This window comes from Mustela nivalis, assembly GCF_964662115.1.
Source record: "Mustela nivalis genome assembly, chromosome: 1".
Lineage (NCBI taxonomy): Eukaryota > Metazoa > Chordata > Mammalia > Carnivora > Mustelidae > Mustela > Mustela nivalis.
This window is the reverse complement of record NC_139020.1, coordinates 176,685,191-176,708,384: the sequence shown is the minus strand read 5'-3', so window position 1 is coordinate 176,708,384 and position 23,194 is coordinate 176,685,191. Positions and strand designations below refer to the sequence as shown.

Here is a 23,194-nt window from a genome sequence, read left to right as displayed (position 1 = left end):
TGTCTGCTAGAAACTGAGGCAGGAAGGCCAGCAGGTTGGGCCCAGGACCTGAGGCAGGAGAGGGAGAATGAGGGGGAGGCCAGCGTGGGCTTGCTTTCTCTAACTGACATTGCTTATTCCCCTCTTTGTGGACCTCTTTCTCTGCTCCTCAAAGTACCACACGTTTCATACTCCAGGTTACGCCATGTGCAAAGATGAACTCCAGCCACGTTCCAGATTCCCCTGGGGGAGAAACCAGATGGTTCCAGTGTGGGTCAGCTAGGTCAGGAGTGGGCCGCTAAGAAATAATGGCTGATGTTTATTATTTACTCAGTGCCAGGTGCTGGTCTAAGCATTATCTTCTTTAATCCTAACAACCACCCTGAGAATATAATCCCCATTTTACCAACAAACATACCAAGGGAAAGAGAGTTTGGTAATTTGCAGCACTGCTAACAAGTGACGGAGCAGGGATACAAACCCAGACGGCTCTGACATCCGCCCTCTGGGTTTGGGGGAGAGGGAAAGTTCTAAGAGAGGGGCAGTCCTAGAAAGCTGACGGGGACATCCCAAAATGTATCTCTGCACTGAATTATTTGTCCTTTACATAATGCATTTTCCTCTCTCTTATGTGACTGAAACTATCTTTTAGAAGCCCATCTGGACATATTCCCAAGCAGGAATTCTAAAGATGCGCACAGTTTCCTCCCCACAAATCCTCTTAGCCTGTCGCAGATTATTTGAGGACGTGATCAGTGAGTAAATAATACTTGAAGGCAGTTGTAAGCAGCTTTGCAATTAGACAGGAGCCCTTGTCTTTAATTGGAGCTGAAAACCAGCTGAGTTTGTTGGCTTCTGTACGCCCCATCTTAAATCCGTTGAGTACTCGAATCTCATCGAATACTTTGAAGTTGTTCTAAACCCTGGTTCTGAAGAGTACCAATAACCAAGTTTTCTGGCTTTCGATCGGCGAGTTCTTAGGTGACTCCTTGATGGTTCTTTGTGTGACCTGCATTCGGTCGTCCTTTCTCATACTTCATTAAATATGAGTCCTTTGAACTGAAACCCATTGATGCCCTTCATATGATAAGCTCTTTCTTTGTTTATATTGTGATCATTTTCTATTAGCCAAAAAACTATTTAGAAAAAAGATTGGTCATTTTTATCTCTAGAAAGGATGGAGGGAGAGGCAGGAGAGGAAATTGGCCTGGAGAAGGGAGATTGTTATTGTTATGGTCTTTGGGTTGCCATGGACAAAGAAGCAATGCACAAGGGGCGCCTGGGTGGCTCAGTAGGTGAAGCATCTGCCTTTGGCTCAGGTCATGACCCCAGCATCCTGGGATCCAGCCCCACATTGAGCCTCTTCTCCCTCTGCCTGCTGCTCCCCTCCTGCTTATATCCCCTCTCCATCTCTCTCTCTTTCTCTCTCTCTGACAAATAAATAAAATCTTAAAAAAAAGGGGGGGGAATGCACCAAAAACCTGAGCACATGTCTGGAGTGGTATTATTATTATTATAGCCTTCTGTAGCCAATAATCGACTTTTAAAAATAAAAGTCATTCGTTTAAAAATATTTTAAAACTTTTGCCATAATTAGATAGTACATTTCTGTGGGTATGTAATTGTAGAGCTGGGTACTAGACAGGAGGAGAGAGCTAAAGCTCAGGAGGGACACGCAGGTCCCTCAGCCCACGGGACATTTCCTGGCAGGTGAGCCAAGATAGCTCCTTGAAGGGGTGGAAGACAGAGCTCACAGCTCTGCGTGTAAATTCAGGTTGAGAGCAGAGTTCTCTAGAAAGGGTAAATTTGACCGAAGCCAGAAGAGCACGCTACACAGAAAGATATGCTTTGATTAATATGTTTAGGTTTCAGGGAACAAAACTCAGGCCAGCTAAGGAAGGGACCAGGGGGTGGCCCTGGGAACACACAGTTCACGTCATCCTAGGCCTCTTGGGAACTAGCTTTGAGAAACTGCTAAGGACCAAAGCTGACTTCTTCCTCCCTCAGAGGCCCCATGGCCTCTGCCATCCTTGCCCCTCTCCGTGCCTACCTGATTCTGTTCTGTTTCTCAGCATTCTGTTTCACATGGCCCAACCCTGAGCCTACACCGCCTTACAAACCCACAGCCATTGATGAAGCATGTTTGGTAACAGCCCCCTTTGCTTCCTAATTCATATTTTTTTTTAAAAGATTTATTTATTTATTTGACAGACAGACATCACAAGTAGGCAGAGAGGCAGGCAGAGACAGAGAGAGGGGGAAGCAGGCTCCCTGCTGAGCAGAGAGCCCGATGCGGGGCTCGATCCCAGGACCCTGGGATCATGACCCGAGCCGAAGGCAGAGGCTTTAACCCACTGAGCCACCCAGACACCCCCTAATTCATATTTTTGAAGAGAGAGAGAGAGAGAGAAGGAGAGAGATGTGCCTAGCCCAACCTAGAAAATGATTCCAGGCCCAGCTAAAAATGATTTCTCTTTGGATGGGAGACTACCCATGATCTGGTCATCCGGAGCCAGAAGAGCAAGGCCACTCTTTCTCTCTCTCTCTCTCCCCCTCCCCTTCTCTCCATCCCCACCCCCGCCCCCCACATGCTTTTGCATGCAGTCCTAGAGCTCCGTCTGCTCCTGACTCCCACTCACCCGGTCAGACCATATCCTATGAACCTGAGTCTGGGGATCCAGGAGCAGAAAGGAGCCCAGGCGTGATGTTGGCGGTGTTGGCAGCAGTGCTGAAAAGCTGACGTTAATTAGTGCCCACCTGTCAGAGTCCAGGAGCTGCCCCACTTCCTGATTGGGTTCAGCATTACCTCTGTTTTTTTTGAGCTATTCCCTCTTTTTCGAAAGAGAAAATTCTTTTTCTTCTTCTTCTTTTTTTTTTTCTTCAAGCTGGAATCGAAGTTAGTTACTTGCAATCCAACATAGATACATATTTCTTGAATATTTTAGGTCAAAGCAGTCTATTTATATGACAGCTTTGCTGCTGTTATCTTACCCCTTTCAAGAGACAGAATTTATCCCAGCAAAATTAAATAGCTTATCTTTCGTAAAGCACATGCTGATTTCCAAACTCTTCACCAGGATCAGGCCATTTTCTCCTCCTTGAATCCTCCTCCAGTCCTCCATTTTTGACTGTCAAAATCCCATCCTTAGTCTATAAGTCTGAGTTTAGATGAAACTTTACTGAAATATCCTTTCTATGAACCCTGATTTAAAAAAAAAAAAAAAACATGTCTCCCTTACAAGAGTATAAATTCCCTAAGGGCAGGAGCAGAGCCTTATCATCCAGCAACACCAATGTCTTGCATTGTGTGAATGAATTCTTCTTTCAATTACATGCTCAATGTATTTTGTGTTTCTTCCTCTGAAAAATCCTGAAGGGGATTGTAAAGATGTGAATTGAATTCTGTCTGGAATCTAGTTTCATTTTTGAGATTCAACAGCTGGGTTTAAGCTGGTCTTTAGGAAATCGATAAACCTCTAAACTTATGAGCAAACATTCTTAGATAGGCCCAGTTGTACCTTTCCAATGATGAGGTCTAAGGCTTTCATTAGACTCTGAGAGAGATCTGTGATCCATAAAAGGTTAAGAATGTCTGGCCACCTGCTTGTCTGGAAACAACTGGAGTAAAACATTTATTACCAAGGTACTGTGTGTCAAGAACTATGCTGAGCTCATTCCCTTTATTTTGTTTTATTCTTCCAGTGACCTAATGCAATAGTTCTTATAACAATTACAATGCTCACAGTCATGATTACAGCTTACGGTTATTACATGCTTCCTATGTGTCATGTGCTGTTCCAAATACTTGTATTTATAAGTTCACTTAGTACTGCCCAGAATCCTACTGGACGAGATATTTACAATCCTCCCCCATTCACAGATGATGAAACTCAGACTCAGAAATATTACGTAATAATTTGGCTGAGTTCATGCAAGTAGTGGCAGTTTTATCATTCAAAGCCACTGGGTTGACTCCAAGGGTACCTGGGTGGCTCAGTCAAAGCCAGTGGGTTGACTCCAGAGCTGGCTCCCTCAGCCGTTTCACTATTAGCATAATAAAGCTGGAGTTCAACCCCAGATAATTTGGCATATTTTTACTGATTCTAAATTGAGGTCCTGGTAACTCATCAAGTTATGGATCGAGGAGGTGGTGGGAGCCAACTTTGAACATACATCTGTTTGATTTCAGAGCCTTTCTATTTCATCATCGGCCTTGGAGGGCCCTCACTGGGCGTGGTCCTCTAAGGAGGCTTCAAAGAAAGGGAAGGTTTCCTTTGTCCGGGTTGCTGCACTATCTGTGAAGAGGCGCAAACCTCCATCACCAATCTTAGATGCCATAAAGGCAGGAACCAGATTTTCTTTGTCCACTGCATACTTAGCCCGAACTCAATAAATATTTGTTGATTCAATCAGCATATTTACAAAAACAGAGATGGATTCTAGGGCAATTCACTCAGCAGGGAACATTAGCAGGTGCTTAAACAGGGATTCAATTGCAAATACCCAGGCAGGTATCATAACTGAGCGATGTGATTCAGAAGGTTACGAAAGGCCGCCCCTGGTATGATGAGGTCAGACGCAGCTTAAAAGCACACAAGCACTTTTAGATATCTTCCCTCACAAAATCCTCATGCCCACCCCCTGCACCGGAGTGCAGAAAAATCACCCGAATCCAAGAGGAGTTTAATTGTAGATAATGTGACTTCAGAATGAGCACTGCTCTCTCCCAGCTACGGGAGATTATATTTGTGCAAGTATGGAAGCGAAGGCAGGTTAAGAGCAGCATCGCGGTGGGAAGGGGTTTTCCTGAGAAAAGGAAGAGGACAATCTCTCAGGATGTCATGAATGATTAGGAATTGGAGGATGCCTGGGTTTCACCATGGCCCGTTAAGACTGAGTGGTAGAATTACTACCCGCAGGCCACCAGAAGGGATGTGTGATGATCTCTCCCTTGTTTGCTTTCCCTCTCAAAGCTCTCTGGAAACTGTCTCTAAGTAGTGGTCCTTTCCATGAGGAGGGATAGCCATCAACGCAACCCACAAACACATCTCCGTGTTCCTTTTCTGACAGTGGTCATTGATTTGCTCTAATGCTTCTGTGTTCTCACAGGGGGCCTTTCTGGGGAACAGTGACACACACTCAGAGAGCTCTGATCCCTGCTGCCCTTGCCCCAGGCCTTAAAGGCCTGTAGCTGAGGAGCCAGGAAGCTCAGGGGTCATGAATTTGTTGCTAATTTTGTAATCCTAGCCGTCCAACAGGATCAGAGCCAAGTTTCTCAACCTTGGCTCTACGACTCTTGCGGAGGCTGCCCTGTTCATTGTGGAATGTGTAGGCTATCTCCCGTCTCCACCCACGAGAGACCAGTAGAGGCCTCCTCCATGGATGACAACAGTGTCTCCCTCCAGACATGGTGGAATGCCCCCCCCCCGCCAGGGAGGCTCCCAACGAAGAACCGCCAGATTAGAGATACAAGTACAAGAACACAAGTGTGCGCATGCTCACCCACAATGTGTGTAGTCTCCTTGACACAGACACTTCTTTCCCTCTTTGCTCTTTGCGGGGGTGGGGGGGGCTCCCTTTCACCGTTGTTTTCTTTTGTTTGTTTTTTTTCCTTCATTTTTATTTTATTGGTTGGTTTTTAATCTAAAGATGAACCTTTGCTTCAATCTTGATTGCAATTTTTCAAGTCTCTCTGTTTCATAAAACCTTCCCCAGGAGTTGATTATAAGTGCTAACACTGCTGACCACCACTGTGTGTTTGGCCTTCGGCAGAGCATTTTTACCTGTGTTTTTAAAATCTAATCATCACGATTAGAGGGAGTTCCTGTCCTATCCATATTACAAACGAGGAAAGTGAAGCATGGGGAGGATGAATGGCTGGGCCTAGGTTGTGGCATTTTTGAGCAAGAGAGTGGGGATCTGGACCCAGGCTGTCTGCTGACCTTGTTGGCCTCCTTGTCCCTGATGCTTTGCCCTCCTTTTTGGGGGTAAAACCTACAGCATCATGAGTATGTGCCCCTTCAGTTCCTGATCTCAGAATATGGACAAAATACGGTGAAGGTTGGGGCGGGAGTCCCAGTCACACTCACAAGCACTGAAATCACATGCGGCGTGCAGTTTTGGGAACACGGGTTTAAGCCCCAGGCACAAAGAGGAGAGTGGGCACTGACTGCAGACACGTCTTTCTCTTGTCCCCACCAGAGTGTCTGTATGTGTTCCCCTGCCAGTGGAACTACCGCCCTGATCACTGCATGTACGGAAGTAACTGCAAAGAAGCTGAGCGGGAAGGCGTGTCTGTCCTGCACGGGAACCGAGGCGTCTACCATGACGATAAGCAACCCACTTTCAAAGCGCTCTATGAAGCAATACGGGATGTAAGTGTGCTCCTTCCCCCACCCCATGGAGCAGACGCATGCGTACTCCACATGAAGCGGGACAGGTGCATTTGTCCGTAGCACAAGAATTACCCCAAAGCACTGAGTTCCACCCCTGTCCCCAGTCTCAGGCACTACTTCACTGTGTCCACTTGCCCTCTCATATTATGGCCACTCTTCATCTTTACAAGTAAGTAATTCATTTTGAGGGGAGTGGGGGCTTTAAGTAAGTTCATTTAAGGAGGATGTGAAAGACCCAGAAAGAAATCTGGTGTTGTTTGCCATAGCAAAGAGGAATGTGTTAGGGTAAAGGTCAAAAAATAAGAACAAAATGATACTATTCAACTCAAGCTGAGTGGGTTGCCTGGTTGCCAGCCTCCTGTTGAGCAATCCAGTGTGGAGGTGGTCAATTAGGACGAGGGATCAAACTAAAAGTAAAAATCAAGTCTTTATTATACATACTGCAGCAATGCCAGCAAGAGGCAAAAAGAGGCACCCGCTCCCCTGTGTTGCATCCATACCCACCAAAGAGTACTGGTCAACAGGCAGAGATCGTCTCAAGGCTCCTGCATCCTTGTGGACCTGTAGGCCAGGGAAGGGGGAAGGAGGGAGGAGTAGAAAGGTACCCCTCCTTTCCCAGGAAGCCTCCAAATGGAGGTGTCTGGGATAGGAACGCAGATATGCATTTGAACGTGGCTGGCCGGGGGCAGGGGCCTGAGTTCTTGACCCTGTACCTGTACCCTGACAAATCTGGTGTCAGGAGGGCAGCTCCCCATCCCTCCAAAGGACTGCCAGCAGCCTTGTCATTACCCATAGTTGAGTCTGAAAGACCACACATAGGATTTTGGCCTGGAGCTAGACTTCTCACAGCCTTGGGTCCCCAGTTACTGCCTTGGAGAAATTGATTAGCAAAGTGTTGAGACATTAAAGATGCCTAGGAACTATCGTCTTGCAGTAAATGGGAAGGTTGAAAGAAACTTACTTTGGGGCTTATTGCCTAAAATGCCAGATATTGCCAGCTCTTGCCTCTCATCCCACACTTGGGGAAACGCTACTTTCCACATTGCTTTTTACCTTGAGATCACTAGGGGGATCTAGCAACAGAGATTCAAGGATGTCCCTTTTGAAACGGTAATTCCAAGACTTAGAGTAGGGGTCAGCAAACTTGGCCAGATCTACCTTGCTGCCTGTGTTTGTAAGACATGTGGGCTGGGAACAGGTTGGTAAATCATTGGGGGAAAAAAGATATTTCATGACATGAAAAATTTATAAGCAATTCAAATTTCGGCGTTCATAAATAAAGTCATGTCAGGACGCAGTGACACCCATTCATTTGTGTGTTGGTCTGTGGCTGCTTTCAAGCCACAATGGCAGAGATGAGTATTTAAAACAAACTGTGTGGCCCACAGTGTCTAACATATTTATAGTCTAGCCCTTTATAGAACAGATTTGCTGACCCCAGACATAAAGTATGTAGACTTTGTTAGAAGTATTTTTCTTAAAAATCCACAAACCCTCGGAGTTTCACAAATGGGCTTTGGCGGAAGCGAATCCCGAGACACAGGAAAACATTTTTTTCTGTGTGAAAAATGTGCAGCTTCCTAAGGAGAGTCTCTGGAATTCCCAGAATTTTCTCTGCAGGGAATGAGTTTAGCCTGCTTGTAAGCTAACACCGTTTTCTTCTCCTACATTTCCTGCTGTTGGTTTTCAAAGACCAGGTGATTTAATTACACAGAAAATTTGTTCTGTAGTTAGCGATAGCATCACTTCAGATATTCAAACCCTGACTCCGGGGCAGAAGCATTGAGGAGTACAAAGAGAAGTAGATGAGTTTGCCGCAGTCCGTCAGAGGCGCATTGGGTTTCTTCTGAGATCTGTCAGCCCTAGTCTGGAATTGAGCAACTGTGGTTCTTGAGTTACCCTGAGTCTTGTTTGCTTTCTGGAGGAGCAGTGAGAAAGCCAAATAATTGGGTCATAAGTGATCCTGCCAAATACACCCAGTGGTGATCCTCACGTGGGCCTACAAGGACCATTTTCTTTCAGGCGTTTCAAGCAGGAATATGACCAACCCCATCCTGAAATGGGAAAAGCATAGGCTCCCTCTTAGAAGATATGTTTCCACACTCTCCACTGGGCCAGGCACTGTGGGGTCAGGGCTTGGCTGGGGGTGGACAGACTTCAACACAAGGCCCAATTTTTGTCCCTTTCCCATGATTAATCATTAACTCTGTGCTCCTACCTCCTGGGCCTCAGTTTCCTCATCTGTGAAATGGAATGATACTATTATCTACCTCATAAAATTGTGAGGATGCAACAAAACGATGGTTTTTAGAGTTTATTTATTTATTTATTTACTTACTTATTTATTTGTGAGAGAGAGCCTGAGAATTGGGGAGGAACAGAGGGGAAGGGCAAGGGAGGGGAAACAATCTTCAGCAGACTCCACACTGAATGTGGAGCCCCCATGCGGGGCTTGATCTCATGACGCTGAGATCGCAACCCTGAGATCATGACCCTGAGGTTGTGACCTGAGCAGAAACCAAGAGTCAGATGCTCAACCGACTGCACCACCCAGGTGCCCCCAAAATGATGGTTTTTTAGGCTCATAGTGCAGTACCTGACATACTGTTGCGCTCAATAATTAGAAGTTGTTTCAAGAATAGCGGTTTCACACTTACCTCCTTTCCTACCTTGTCCACATTGTCTCACTCTCTCTTCCTCAGTCTATAAGTATGTTTTCTCTCTCTCTCATACTGTTATTTCTTTCTCCTTTCATCTCTCTCTGAAAGTATTCTTCCTGCCCCTTCCCTTTCACCCTCCATTTCTTCCCTTCTTCTCTGTCTCTCTCTCTCGCTTGCATACACCAACATTCAGCCTATGTATCCGCATTTGTGTGAAGGGGAAATGCAGTCTCCTCCCATTGTGATCCAAGGAAGTCATCTATCAGATAGACATTCTGTCAGTCAACCTTGCAGCCGTCATCTATGAAGAGCCTATTTGATGCAGGAACAATTCTCGGTTCTAGGCACTCGGAAATTAACAAGACTGACAAAGCAGTCATCATGAAGCATATACTGTGTGTGGAGGAAAACAGGTAATACTCACATGGACAGAGAAAGAAATAAAAATCATACCAGGTTGTGAAAGGTGTTAAAAGGGAACCAGAACAGGGTGATGGCCTGAAAGTCATGGGCAGAGAAGAGCATTCAGGAGCTGGGGTCCTCAGGGGTGATAGGTGATAGGTGTTCGATCAGTGGAGGCAGCCACAGGACAGTCTTGGGGAGATCCTGCTAAATAGAAGGAATAACCCAGGGAAAGCCCTGGAGGCAGGAATGAGTTTGGTGTGCCCAAACGGCAGGGAGGTGACCAGAAGGTGACCAGAAGGACCGAACACCAAGGAGTGTTCAAGGATTCATGGAGCCTTGGGAATAAGAGAGGAGTTGAAATCTTATTTTAATAGCAGTGGGAAGCCCCTGCCGAAAAATGACATAGTCTGATTTAGACTTTTTTAAAATATCACCTTGGTAACTCGGTGCAAGGAGGCAAGAGTGAGAACACTAGGGCTATTTATGAAGAGTTACTGTAGCCTTTGAGGTGAGACATGGGGGCAAGAGGAAGGTGGGCAGCGGTGGTCGCATGCAGGCATTGTGGTGAAGACAGATTTTACAGTGCCTGCTGATACACTACATGAGGGATGTGGGGGAAAGAGAAAATCAAGGTTGCCTCCAAGGATCTGACCTATTCTCTTCCTGTCACTAGGGACACCATGACCAAAAAAGAGTTTATCAGTGGTCTAAATAGTGCTGGGAAAGAAAACTGTTGTCCCAAATATGGTCCTTTTTGTGTTACATAATGCATAATCTCCTTCCAGGAAGAAATTCACATTTCTGATAAACATGCTTAAGCAATATTTCCGATGAACTTTAAAGGGATTAAAACTTGTTCTAGGAAACTAGACACCCACCCACTCTGCTGCCATGCAAGCGTGTACTGACCTTTCACCTTTCTTTCGTTCCTTTTTTTTTTTTCCTGGTCTTTCTGTATAAAATTTCCTTGCCAACAATGAATCTTTGACTTGACCTATTGGAAGCCTTTTCCATTTCAACCAGATTGTAATAAAAATTTGAACATGCTCATGAGTAAGTGGTCAGAAAGATTTATTTTGGGAAATTCTTCTCATAAACACCTTCCATGGGAAAATAAGAGAATTAAAAATCAAATCAAGGGGCGCCTGGGTGGCTCAGTGGGTTAAAGCCTCTGCCTTCGGCACAGGTCATGATCCCGGAGTCCTGGGATCAAGCCCCGCATCGGGCTGTCTGCTCAGCGGGGAGCCTGCTTCCTCCTCTCTCTCTGCCTGCCTCTCTGCCTACTTGTGAACTCTGTCTGTCAAATAAATAAGTAAAATCTTGGGGCGCCTGGGTGGCTCAGTGGGTTAAAGCCTCTGCTTTCGGCTCAGGTCATGATCCTAGGGTCCTGGGATCGAGCCCCGCATCGGGCTCTCTGCTCGGTGGGGAGCCTGCTTCCTCCTCTCTCTCTGCCTGCCTCTCTGCCTACTTGTGATCTCTCTCTGTCGAATAAATAAAATCTTAAAAAAAATAAAATAAAATAAATAAATAAGTAAAATCTTTAAAAAAAAAATCAAATCAAATCAAAAGCCCAACATTAAGTGGGAAAAAAACCCAACAACCAATTTTTGGTAACTGAATTATTAACATGAAGTTCAGTGATGATAGATTTTATTTAATGGCTAAACTCTGGACTTCATGAGATTACTATGGACATACCTTAAAGTTTCTTTATTAAGATTGCAACAAACGTGGGGTGCCTGGGTGGCTCAGTGGGTTAAGCCTCTGCCTTCCCCTCAGGTCATGATCCCAGGATCCTGGGATTGAGCCCTGCATCAGGCTCTCTGCTCAGCAGGGAGCCTGCTTCCTCCTCTCTCTCTGCCTCCCTTTCTGTCTATTTGTGATCTCTCACTCTGTCAAATAAATAAAAAATCTTAAAAAAAAAAAAAAAAAAAAAGATTGCAACAAACAGGTGCTTGATAGCTCAGTCTGTTAAGAGTCCGGCTCTTGGTTTCAGCTCAGGTCATTGATCTCAGGGTCATGAAGCCTAGCCCCATGTCTGGCTCTGCACTAACGAAAGAGTTGGCTTAAGATTCTCTTGTTCCCTCTTCTTTTGCCCTCCTCCCCGCCACGGGCATGCATGCATGTGCACGCTCGCGCTCACGCTCGCTCTCTCTCTCTCTCAAATAAATAAATCTTAAAATAAGTTGCAACAAATACAAAAAAATATGGAGAATTCAATGTTTTAATGCAGTAGATTTCAAGTCTCTAGTTACACCTTGCTTTTCTTCATCAAGAGCCTACTATATAGAAAATATGTTGTTCTTGAAGACACATTTTGATCTTAGATTTTAAGAGCTTTAAGGACCCAAATAAATCATTTTTTTTTTTTTAAAGAGGGAAAGAAACTGAGGCCCGGGGAAGGTGAGTAATTGCCTGGGATTGCACAGGATTGAATCAGGTGTTGAATCTCCATCCAATGTCTAACCCATGCCGGCATGCTTAATTCCCTGTTTCATTCTTTAGTAAATGTTGTTTGCATTGTAAATGGCATTTCAGTCACTAAACATTTTCTATCATTTAAAAAATCCTTTTTCAGTTTCCCTTTCAAGACAATCTCTTTCAATCCATGTATTACCCGCTCCAGCTGAAATTTTTGGAGACTGTGCACACTTTATGTGGACGAATCCCACAAGTGTTTTTGAAGCAAATCGAGAAAACAATGAAAAGGGCTTATGAGAAACACGTCATCATCCATGTGGGCCCCAACCAGATGCACTGAATATTTTTCATGTTGTCGCAAATGGATTAGGCCTCTCGGGAACAAGGCAACGTTCATCTTTAAGCTGCCTGGATCTCTTTCGTGTGAATATTTAATGGTGCTCTGTGACGGTTGAGTTTAAAAGGCCTCATTACATGTTGCTCATTTTGTTGCCCCTAAAAGGAAATATGCTTTAATTTTTTTTAAATTGCTATTTATCTCTTTGGGGTTTTTTTTAGTTGTATTATTACTCAATTCATATTGTTCAAGCAGGTGGAGCTAGCCGTGAAAAGGAATTTTGTGAGCCTTCCAATGCCTGTTAAACATCTGAAACCACGTCAGTGCCATCTCCTGTTGTATATTAATCTAGTATTCTTGAGACTCTTCCTATGCAATAGACACCCCCATATTCTTGTTATAACAGGAATCTATGCTTGTTGTACAAAAGAGAATGTTAAACATTTGTAGGGGTGGGTGCCTGGGTGGCTCAGTGAGTTAAGCCTCTGCCTTCGGCTCGGGTCATGATCTCAAGGTCCTGGGATCGAGTCCCACGTTGGCTCTCTGCTCAGCAGGGAGCCTGCTTGCCCCTCTCTTTCTGCCTGCCTCTCTGCCTACTTGTGATCTCTCTCTGTGTGTCAAATAAATAAATAAAATCTTTAAAAAAATTTGTAGGGAATACAGGTCCATGGACCAAAATCAAAATTAGATTAGTCATAATCCTACCAACTGGTGGAAAGATTGTTATTTCAATGGGGGGTTGCTTCCAGCCTTTTTTCCCTACTTCTATATTTACTCACTGGTTGTCTTTTCCATTGTAATACATATGTGAAACAGTAGTTGAGTGAAAGCTGGCACCTGCTCTGAGATTTTTCTGTAGAGATGAAAATTTAGAGAAAATGATTATGTTTACAGTGCTTTATTTAAAATACGTCTGGCAGAAGTATTCAGATTTCTGCTGATTGGCAGTGTTAAAGGATGGAACATATCTGGGTTGTTTTTTTTTTTAAGAAAAGTTGTTTAGATTAACGGAAGACTAAATCATAAGAAATATTTATGCAACCATACCTTCTGAAAGGAAATTCAATAATTACGCTAAACCCAAGGGGTCACCTTAACAGAGATGTGATTTTGTGTTTACCTACAGACAAAAACATTTTATCTCTTACCCTAGTAAGGGTGACCTTCCGTCTTCTTTAAACTCTTGGGCAACAGGTGGAAATTAAAGGCCAACTTCAAACTCATGTGTACAGAATAGATATTTCAGCTGATTCCACTGACAAAAAAATTCACCTTCATACTAGCCTTAGAAAGGGCCCTTTAAATAATTTTCCTTCTCTAGGGTTACCCAGCTGTTAGCCAAGGAACGAAGCAGGTCTTATCACCTAGCTACAGTAGAGGAAATTCTATATTCCCCCAAGGGAGCTGACTTAATCCCTAGCTGCACCTGTAGCTGGTATCAGGGTAAGAGCATTTTGCATAAGGCTTTATTTATTCAGAGAAAACTTGTGCAGAAATGATCTTGATGTTCACAACAGCCTAATGGTCTTAGGTCTTCTTCTTACAAAGAAACAAGGACACCCAATATAATTGCTGTTCTGTAAGACATACAGTTAACATAACATACAGGGTAACACAAATCCTGTATTGCAGACAAATTTTTGGAAATAAAAATATTAAATACTTTTCATCATATATAGACAGTGATAAAGACAAGTACAAATAGATAAAGATAGACAAAGATAAAAAGATAAAGAAAAGTATAAAATGAAAAATAATATTTTGTTAGTACAAATGTGGTATTCTATGTACTAGAACCCAGTTCAATGTCATAGGTACTATATCCATAGAAAAAGTCTTATGCTGAAAAAAATGTGAAAATTTTAGCACTCCAAAGAAATATATAAATATAATGAATATTGGTATACAGCACCATTATGGTAATAACAAATTGTGAAATGTTAGAGGAATGGCCCGTACTTTCGTTTCGATCAGTTTGATGGCCTGTGATTTGTTATTTTTGCTAAGGAAATTACCAGTATGATGTAGAACTCTTCACTGTTATATTTTCTGCTTCCTCATTTCACCATTAAAGGTGATGTCATTTATTATTTTATATCTAAAGGCCTTGGGGCAATTTTTGGATTGTCTTTTGGATGGGAGAGAAAGCATTCTACATACCCACAAATGGGGTTTTAATGAAAGAGCCAGAATTCCCTGACTTCTGTTCCAGTCTTCCTACTTGTTTAGCATGGCCAGTAAACCCAACGAATGTCATTCAGATTTGTTGATGACTTACCGACCTAAAGAAGTTCCTTTCCTCCTTCAGTGAGTTCCACAAAAAATCTGCTGTAAAGGCTTTGAATTCTGCAACACCTTTTCTTTTATCAGAGTCTGGTTTACCCAATAGTCTTGACTATTGGTTCTGGTCTAAATACCCAGAATTGGATTTCTAACAAACGTCCATGAGAGAATTCTAGAACATTCTAGAATGATGCAGTATGAGAACGTGAAACTTTAGAATTTGGTATGCTTTCCTGCCTTGGAATTTCTTCATGCTATCCTGAAATTTGAGGTGAGTATGGTGGAGAATTTGGAGAACATTTGCTGTTCCAATCTCTGCTGCCTGAAAGTGCGAATTATTTTCTATTTGGTATGTTACCATGAGGCAGTATTTTCTCTGCCTTTGATAATTTCCAGACAACTATGACATTAGCACCTTAGAAATCTGGGAACTGTAAATTTTAATTCAGTGGACTCCTAAATCATGCAGTCTATGGTCTGAAGTTTGCCAAAGGTTGTGTTGCTCCATATGGCACGTTGTATCTGTATTGGGAAGAGTATGAGACTGGTTCTCTATCTCCTCTTCTTGTTTCCTTCAGAATTCTGGTCAATGCATATGACTACAGAGTTCCACTGAAGAATGAAAGAACACTTGCCAATAGAAAAATGTATTTTTGTATGCATTGAGAGTGAGACTTTCTATAGTAGGGTCACTATTCTTATAATATTTTTCTTGATGAGCTTTTCTCCAATACAAATCTCAAAAATTGTGACTTACATTAAAAATTTCAACGTTTAAAAAAAATGAACTGGCTAGAAAATCTGTTTAAGTTTTCCTTCAACTTCCTGAATGATAATTTAGCATTTAGGGGAGAACACTCCAGCTTCACTGTTTATTTGAAGTCTCTGTTACATAGTGCTTCCATTGGGACTTGTTGTGACTATGACTGGATTTATCATCAAAATGGATGTTTATATGGACTCATCAAGGTTTGAGAGTATTTATCTTATTACCCCTACAGTGTTCATAAAACAAGCCAGCCATACAAGACTTTACTGATGTCACAAAATAGTGATCCAGTAGTAGAATAATCCCTCCACCCACCCAGAAGAGAGGACAACATTCACAGAAATTTAGATTTATGTATAACTGTTGCCCAATATTTATACAAAAAAAAGATGGATTGCACATGTTGGATGAACCACCGTGAACATAATTTCATGACTAAAAAATGTTGGATGTCATGGGGATGCAAATTATTTTATCCTCACTGAGTGGTATGGCAGGCAAGCTTTCTTAGGTTTTTCTGTTTCTTGGGTTCTATTCTTTTATCTTCCTTTTTTTCATTTTTGCCTTTCCCTTCCTGTCTTTGATGTAAGCTACTGAGTAGTACCAAGAGGCTTGGCATTAATGACAGATGACAGAACTCGGGGATCCCTCCACAGGTTGAAGGAAGTTCTAATCCTTAGATGGAATCTTTATAATAAGAACTTCGCAAAAATTTTTTTAAATCACACAACCCATACATAGATAACACACACACACACACACACACACACACACACACACACACACACCCTACATGCCTTTTAAGGAAAGAGCCCTGGTAATCTGTCGTGCTCTGTGAATTGAAGAATTCTAGACAGTGACATCTTAGGTCAACTCATTTCACAGCTGCAGGGCTGGTGTTTGAAGCTGATGAGATTTCGCTGCCAAACAGAGAAAGTTATCCTAGTTTCTGTTCTTCACAGGTTAAAGCTGGAAATACTCTCTTGAGTCCTCAAGATTAAGCATGTATGTGTGCGTATAACCATCTGAACAAACATGTAAGAGTCAGTGCGGTTTCTGCATCATTAATTAGGTTTACACGTTTGTGTTGTCACTGAAAAGTGCACCATTGTTTATTGCTCCCAAGGAGACCCTGTGTGGATTTTTATATGTTGGAAAACTTATTTTTTAGGAATTTTTCTTTAGGAAGAAATGAGCATTAAAAAAACAATACTTCCAAGAAAATGAATTGTTACAGCATTTAAAAGAAACAGAAATGTTATGATTTAATTACATGTCTTTTTGAATGCCATCTCCTGTTTTACCCTTTTTTTAAATTAAAAGCTTTAAAAAAAGACATGTCTTTTGGTGTTATTTTGGAAGTGTGTTTCTTTTCTCATGAGATTTCAAGTTTGCAATTTTATAATATAAAATAGTAATATTTAAGTCCTTCCTCTTAAGAACTGATAAAGAAATATTTGGTTTAATAAGTAGCTTAGCCTATTTTTAAAAGTCTTTAAAACTTTGCTTTGTTTTTAAAAATGCTGTACTATAGCAGTACCTGGCTGGCTCAGTCAGTAGAGCACGAGACTACTGATCTCAGTGTTGTGAGTTCAAGCCGCATAAAATTCAAAACAAAAATTTTTAATGCCATACTATAAATCATACGTTGTTTGGTTTCAAGGATATTTATATGTTTGAGGTACAATGAGAATTTGGAGGATGTGAAAATCAGTTCTTCCCATTCCTACATGTTATTTGGCAGAATTAAAATGGAATTGTTAAGCTAATAACACATATCAAAAATAACTGAAGAGTGCCAAGAGTTTTGTGTCTGTACAAAGGCTTTTCGCCCAATCCCTGGTCTCTTTTTAAAATCAGCACAAGATACTCTATGCATCCACTAAGTTCCCTCCTTATATATTTTTTTAAAGATTTTATTTATTTGGCAAAGAAAGGCCATGAAAGAGGGAACACAGACATGGGGAGTGGGAGAGGGAGAAGCAGGCTTCCCATCCAGCAGGGAGCCTGATGCAGGACTCGATTCCAGGCCCCTGGGATCATGACCTGAGCCGAATGCAGACGCTCAATGACTGAGCCACCCAGGTGCTCCTCCTTATATTTTAAAACATTTTAAAATGTTAAGATACTTGGGTATGGTTTTCTGGAATAACTGGGAATCCACATCCAATTACTAAGACATATAAGCTTCAGGACCCTCATGTAGACAATATTGAATTTAAGTCCTAGCCCCTCCACCCCCAATCCTTAGTGACCCGCTTTCCACTTCAGACTTCCCACCCACAATGGCAGGGCTGGGGAAGACCCTCCTCCTGGATTGTGGTAAGGAATAAACAGAAACATGGAATTTCAAATTTTTAAAAATTCCTTGTTGTGGTCCTCTAACTCCACTAAGTAAATGTCTAACTGGTTTTTAAAGAGTATCAGAATGATGGAATGGCAACCAATTTGTCCTTCTCTTTCTTTATTTTATAAGTTGGTAAATGTCACCAGCATCCACCTGCGGCCTCACCCCAGAAACCTGGCCATTACTCCTGTCTGCTTCCCCTCCATCCTTGCACACCACCCTCCTCCCTGAATCATCGCTTCCCCCACTAAAATAGCCCACTCCTGGTACCGGTTTCCGCAGCAGCAAAAACCCTTCAAACTGCAAGTGACCATATACAAATTAAATTAGTACCGGAAAGGCAGAGGGTGTAATTGCTTCTACCTCCAGAATATTAACTGAGTCAGCTTCCTGTGTTTTTCTTTACTGTTGCCTCCATTCAAACCATTACTGTCTGGGGTCTTGTGATCTCTGGCCTGGATTATTGTTCTAATGCTGGTCTTCTCTCCCTATTTACTCTGGCCCCCACCAAACCATAACCCACCCCACCTCTATGAAGCCATTCAGTGGTTCCCCTTTGCTTCTATGGTAATACCCACACTTCTTTCCAAACAGCTCAGGAAGTCCCTGTGTGATCTACCTCCTTCCTAGCTGCCTGGCCTTGTTGGAGTTTTGCTCTCCCACTCTCCTAATTAATCAGTTTCGCTGATTCGTTTTCTCTTTTAATAAGCCAAGCTCTTACCCATAGAGGGGCTCTGCACGTGCTTGGAATCCTCCGACCTGCAAATTCACCTGGCAAATTGCTAGTATCCTTCAGATCTTGATTGAAATACCATTTTCTCATGGAAGCCTTCTTGGATGCCCCCATAAGGGCAGGTCTTCCTCTTACCCTCCCTCATATCAACCTGTACTTTCTCTTTTCAATATGTATTATAATAGTAATACTTAGAGGGGTCAAACATTTCCTTTACTGACTGTCTTCCCCACTAGACACAGCGTTCCTTGAGAACAGTGTAGTCCTTAGTGATCTTGCTCCTTGTTCTGTGACCATTGCCTAACTCAATGACTAAACCATTTCTAGTGCTCAAAATGTATTTATTGAGAATGAAGTGATTCTGCTGTATCATAAGCTGGGACTAGTTCTTATCCACAAAGCTTCATGACACACTGTATTGACTTTGAGTGTTGTTCTCAAAAACTGTGTGTTTTATAAATATTCATTGTTCTGGATTATAATACCCTATCCTCTAAAGTCTCATTCATTGAAAGTGTATTGATTCATCGAGTTTCTTAGAGATTTACTTATTTGTCCAAAAAGTGACATAGTTGGGTTATATAATGTTTAACTTTCTTTCCTCCTAAATGCTCTGTGTTTCCATAATCTGTTTTTGATGGCTCTGTTGTGGACATTTGTGGGATTTTGGCTGCCTGGAAACCACACTATGCCTGTTACCAATTTCCACAGTAGTTATAACTCTTTAAATTTCAAGGGACAGCAAATACAACTCAAATTAATACAGAGAAAGAGACATAGAGAGAGGGAGACAGAGAAAGAATGTATTGGCTCATGTAAGTGAAAAGTCCAAAAATAGCTCTGAATTCAAGGCTTAAACGATGCCAAGGGAAATGTATCATTTTAACAATGCTTTTTTTCATTAATATTTTATTGAAAACCACACATCCTTCCAGGACTCCAGCCATAAAATTTTCATGTCATTCCAACAGAATCATTCCATCTTTGGAAAAATACATTGTCTCCATGTCCAGCTGAAAAATGGTATTGTCAACCTGGGTCAAGACATCAAGAAAATTGTTCTCCTGGTGTATGTTTTAAAACAACTGTAATGTATCTTCCCCCCTCACTGAAAACCACTCTTAACCAAATAAAGCTCTCATACAAGAAGCAATTCACCAACTAATAGGAATAGATCATGGGGAGGGAGGATCATTCTCATAAACTGTTGAACAAGAGTATTTTATCACCATCCCTTTGCTCTACAGTCCACATAGACTCTCAGAGGTGACAGTCAAAATCATGATTATAGATGTATCTTACTTAGGCTTCTTAGTCTACAACTATAAAGAGACTCCTGGGAATACCTGTGTTTGTCTCTTTACTGAGCATTTAGATCTTATCAAAATAATAGCACTTCTTTTTTAGAATTGCTATCTTGGATCTAGCAACAAAGCAAGTCTAAATGTCATACTAGGAAGCTGAGTTCTCCGGCATCTAAATTATCATTATTAGAAATGATTACAAGCATACAGAGTTAAAGGAAAAATCAAAGGGCTGATACCAGCTTTGCAATATTAAATGTTTAAGACTCGATAGTAGTTTGTAAAATTTTGCTAGTGTTTGCATGTGCATGGTGGTGCAGGAGAGAGTTAACATAAAACTAAGAGGCTGTGTTCAAGTGAGTGGAAATTTAAACTTCTCAAGGTTGCCATCTGTCTGTTCAGATCCCACAGTATCTGGCATGTAATGGACGACTAGTACAGGATGCACTCCCTATTCCCTTAACACACATTATTTCCACACATACCAGCAAGAAATCTAATTTCCAGCCCCTGTGACTCCGTGGCTAAAGGCTCCTTTTCCACTGCAGTCTGCTCTGCTCACCTATGGGAAGGCTGGAAGTGTTGGAAAATGAACACATGAGAGTACCCTTCAACCACTGATTGATGGAAATTGGTGGGTACATACCCCAGTTCCCTCCCCTCTCAGGTTGGGTAACTCTTGGTTGTTTGTCCCAGAATTCTCCACCGAGGGGGAAAGAGGGAGGGGGGAGCTCAAACCACTCACAGAATAGTGACTTCCTTGATGATACATTTCTTCATTGGCTTCCCTTTCCTGCCTCACTTTCCACTCTTGTAGGAGCATTTCCTTGGATTTGGCCCCAAATAAACCACTTGTACTCAAATCTTTGTTTTATTGTCTGCAACTAATAAATTTTTTCATGTCAGTAAAAAATAAAATTTAGTATCTATGATCTTATTTTAGTTATGAAAATAATTCTTGGGTGGGGGATGGGTATTTGGGTGATGGGCATTAAGGAGGGCACGTGATGTGATGAGCACTGGTGATGATAAATCTGAGACTAATGACATACTATATGTTAGCTAATGGAATTCAAATTTTAAAAAAGGAAGGAAAATAGTTCTTCCTTCCCTCTCTCCCACCACCCCATTTTTCCCTGTCCCTCCTCCTTCTTTTCCTTCTTCTTCCCCTTTGTCCTCCTTGTCTTCGCTTCATTTGGGAAAATTTGAATTAGCCCACAGGTCCTGGGGCACCTGGGTGGCTCAGTCCTTAAGCATCCACCTTCTGCTAAGGTCATGATCCCAGGGTTCTGGGATCCAGCCCCACATCCGTCTCTCTGCTTTTCCCTCTCCCACTTCCCTGGCTTGTGTTCCCTCTCTCACTGTCTCTGTGTCAATAAATAAATAAAATCTTTAAGAAAAAAAAAAAAAAAAACGAAGGGCCTGCACAAAATATTTGGAAGTTAGCATTCTAACTTTTCTCCCATCACTAGATTTTATTAGTCATTATTATTTTATATTATATAATATATATGTATATTTTATATATTCAAGCTGTGTGACATTTACACTCTGGTCTATAGGCTATTATCTCAATTATAAATAAATTATATAATGTATTTATATAACAAATAAATATAATATATAATAAAAATAAATATCATATAAATATAAGTAAATCACAGTTGGGTGATTTAATTTATTGATCTCCAAAGAGTCCCCAATACTTTGAATTCTATTACTGCTTATTTCCTTTTTCTAAGGTATGCATTTTAAATACACTATATTTTGGATTTAGATTTTTGTTTTGTTTGTTGCGTTTGTGACTTACATTTAGATAGTCACTACTATTTTTATACAACTTTGTTATGCTAATAACGGAAAAACCATAAACTTCTTGTATTTAAAAGGTGCAATTTGATTGGTTGTAACTTGTGTATGCTCACTTGAAACCAAGGTAACAAACATTTTTATAACCTTTAATAGTAGTCTCTTCATTCCTCCCTTTTGATCGGTCTTATTCTCCATCCCCATCCCTGGCTAACTATCGATCTCCTTCCTGTTACTTTATATGAGTTTACAAGTTCTCGGATTTTATATAAATCAAGTCATACCATAGGTATTCTTGCTTGACTTCTTTCACACAGCATAATTCAGACTAACCCACATTGTGCATGTCTCAATAGTTCATTCCTTTTTATTATTGAGTAATAGTTCCTTCTATGGACTAACCCTAATATGTTTGTTCATTCTCCTGCTGATGGATTTGCTTGTCTTCAGTTTTGGACTTTACAAATAAAGCTGTTATGGACATTCATAAGCAAGTTTTGGGGCATTTTAAAAAATTTATCTTGGGCAAAAATTAGGAATGATATAGGTGAGTAGTACAGCCTGTATATGTTTAACTTTTTAAGGAATCGCTAAACTGTTTCCCAAATTGATTGTACCATTTATATTCCCACGAGCAGTTCTAGTTGCTCCACATCCTTGCCTAGATTGTGTGGACAATCCTTTTAATTTTAGCCAATCTAGTGATTATGAAGTGGCATCTTACTGTGATTTTAAATTGCATTTTCCTAGTAATTAATGAGTCATCCCATGTATTCAGTTGGCATTCATATGTCTCTGTGAGTAAAATGTTCAAACCTCTTGCCCATTTTTTTTTTTTTTTTTTAAGAATGGGTTGTTAATGCCTTACTACTGAATTTGGGAAGTCTTTACATAGTCTGGGTATAAGTCCTTTGATATATGTATTGCAAATATTGTTTCTTAGTCTATGGTTTGCTTTTTTGTTGTCTTAATGGTACTCCATTAATGCATTTGCCAAGAACAAAAATTTTTATATTGGTAAAGTCCAATTTGTCAACTTTTCCTTTTTCTGTTTTATGCTTTGTGTTTTAAGAAGTGACTGCCTATCCCAAGTTGCAAAGATTTTCTCATGTGTCTTCATCCAAACATTTTATAGTTTTAGGTTTTATAATGTAGGGACTGAATGTTTGTGTCCCTCCAAAATTTATATGTTGCAATCCTAACCGTCATGGTATTAGAAGGTGTGTACTTTGAAAGTAATTAAGCTTGAGGGTAGATTAATGTCCTTATTTTAAAAGGGGGCACCTGGGTAGCTCAGTCAGTTAAGTGTTTGCCTTTGATTCAGGTCATGATGCTGGGGTCCTGGAATCCAGCTGTGCTTTGGGCTCCCCACTCAGCAGAAAGCCTGCTTCTCCCTTTCCCTCTGCTGCTCCCCCTGCTTGTGCTCTCTTGTGCTCTCTCTCTGCCAAATAAATAAATAAATAAAATCTTAAAAAGAAAAAAAAAAGAAAAGAAAAGAAACATGAGAGACATGATTTCTCTCTCAGCCAGGTGAGGATATATGATCCATTTTTAGCTAATTTTTAATGTATATGGCAAGATATTGTGTTGACGTTAATTAATTCCCATATGGTATTCTTTTGATTCAACAGTTGATCCTGCTGACTTGTATTTATCTAGATATTAATGATTGGATCAATATTGGAGAAGGACAATCAAAGACAATAGGTCTTTGTATTCATTCATTCAATTAATATTTATTGAGATCTATTA

The 23,194-nt window shown here is 41.3% G+C and overlaps 1 protein-coding gene across 3 annotated transcripts in view; it reads left to right on the top strand.

Moving 5' to 3' along the window:
- The window catches only part of GXYLT2 (glucoside xylosyltransferase 2), a 118,292-nt gene extending 101,709 nt beyond the window's left edge, over positions 1–16,583 (top strand). For 2 of the 3 annotated variants that reach the window (XM_082697906.1, XM_082697904.1), the window contains 2 exons: positions 6,181–6,353; positions 12,018–15,264. In XM_082697906.1, coding sequence (XP_082554032.1) covers positions 6,181–6,353; positions 12,018–12,200 — 356 coding nt within the window. In that variant the 3' untranslated portion in view covers positions 12,201–15,264. Of the gene's footprint in view, positions 1–6,180; positions 6,354–12,017; positions 15,265–16,211 lie in introns of those variants that run through there. The other variant, XM_082697905.1, reaches the window with a different exon arrangement.
- The last annotated feature ends 6,611 nt before the right edge of the window (positions 16,584–23,194 follow it).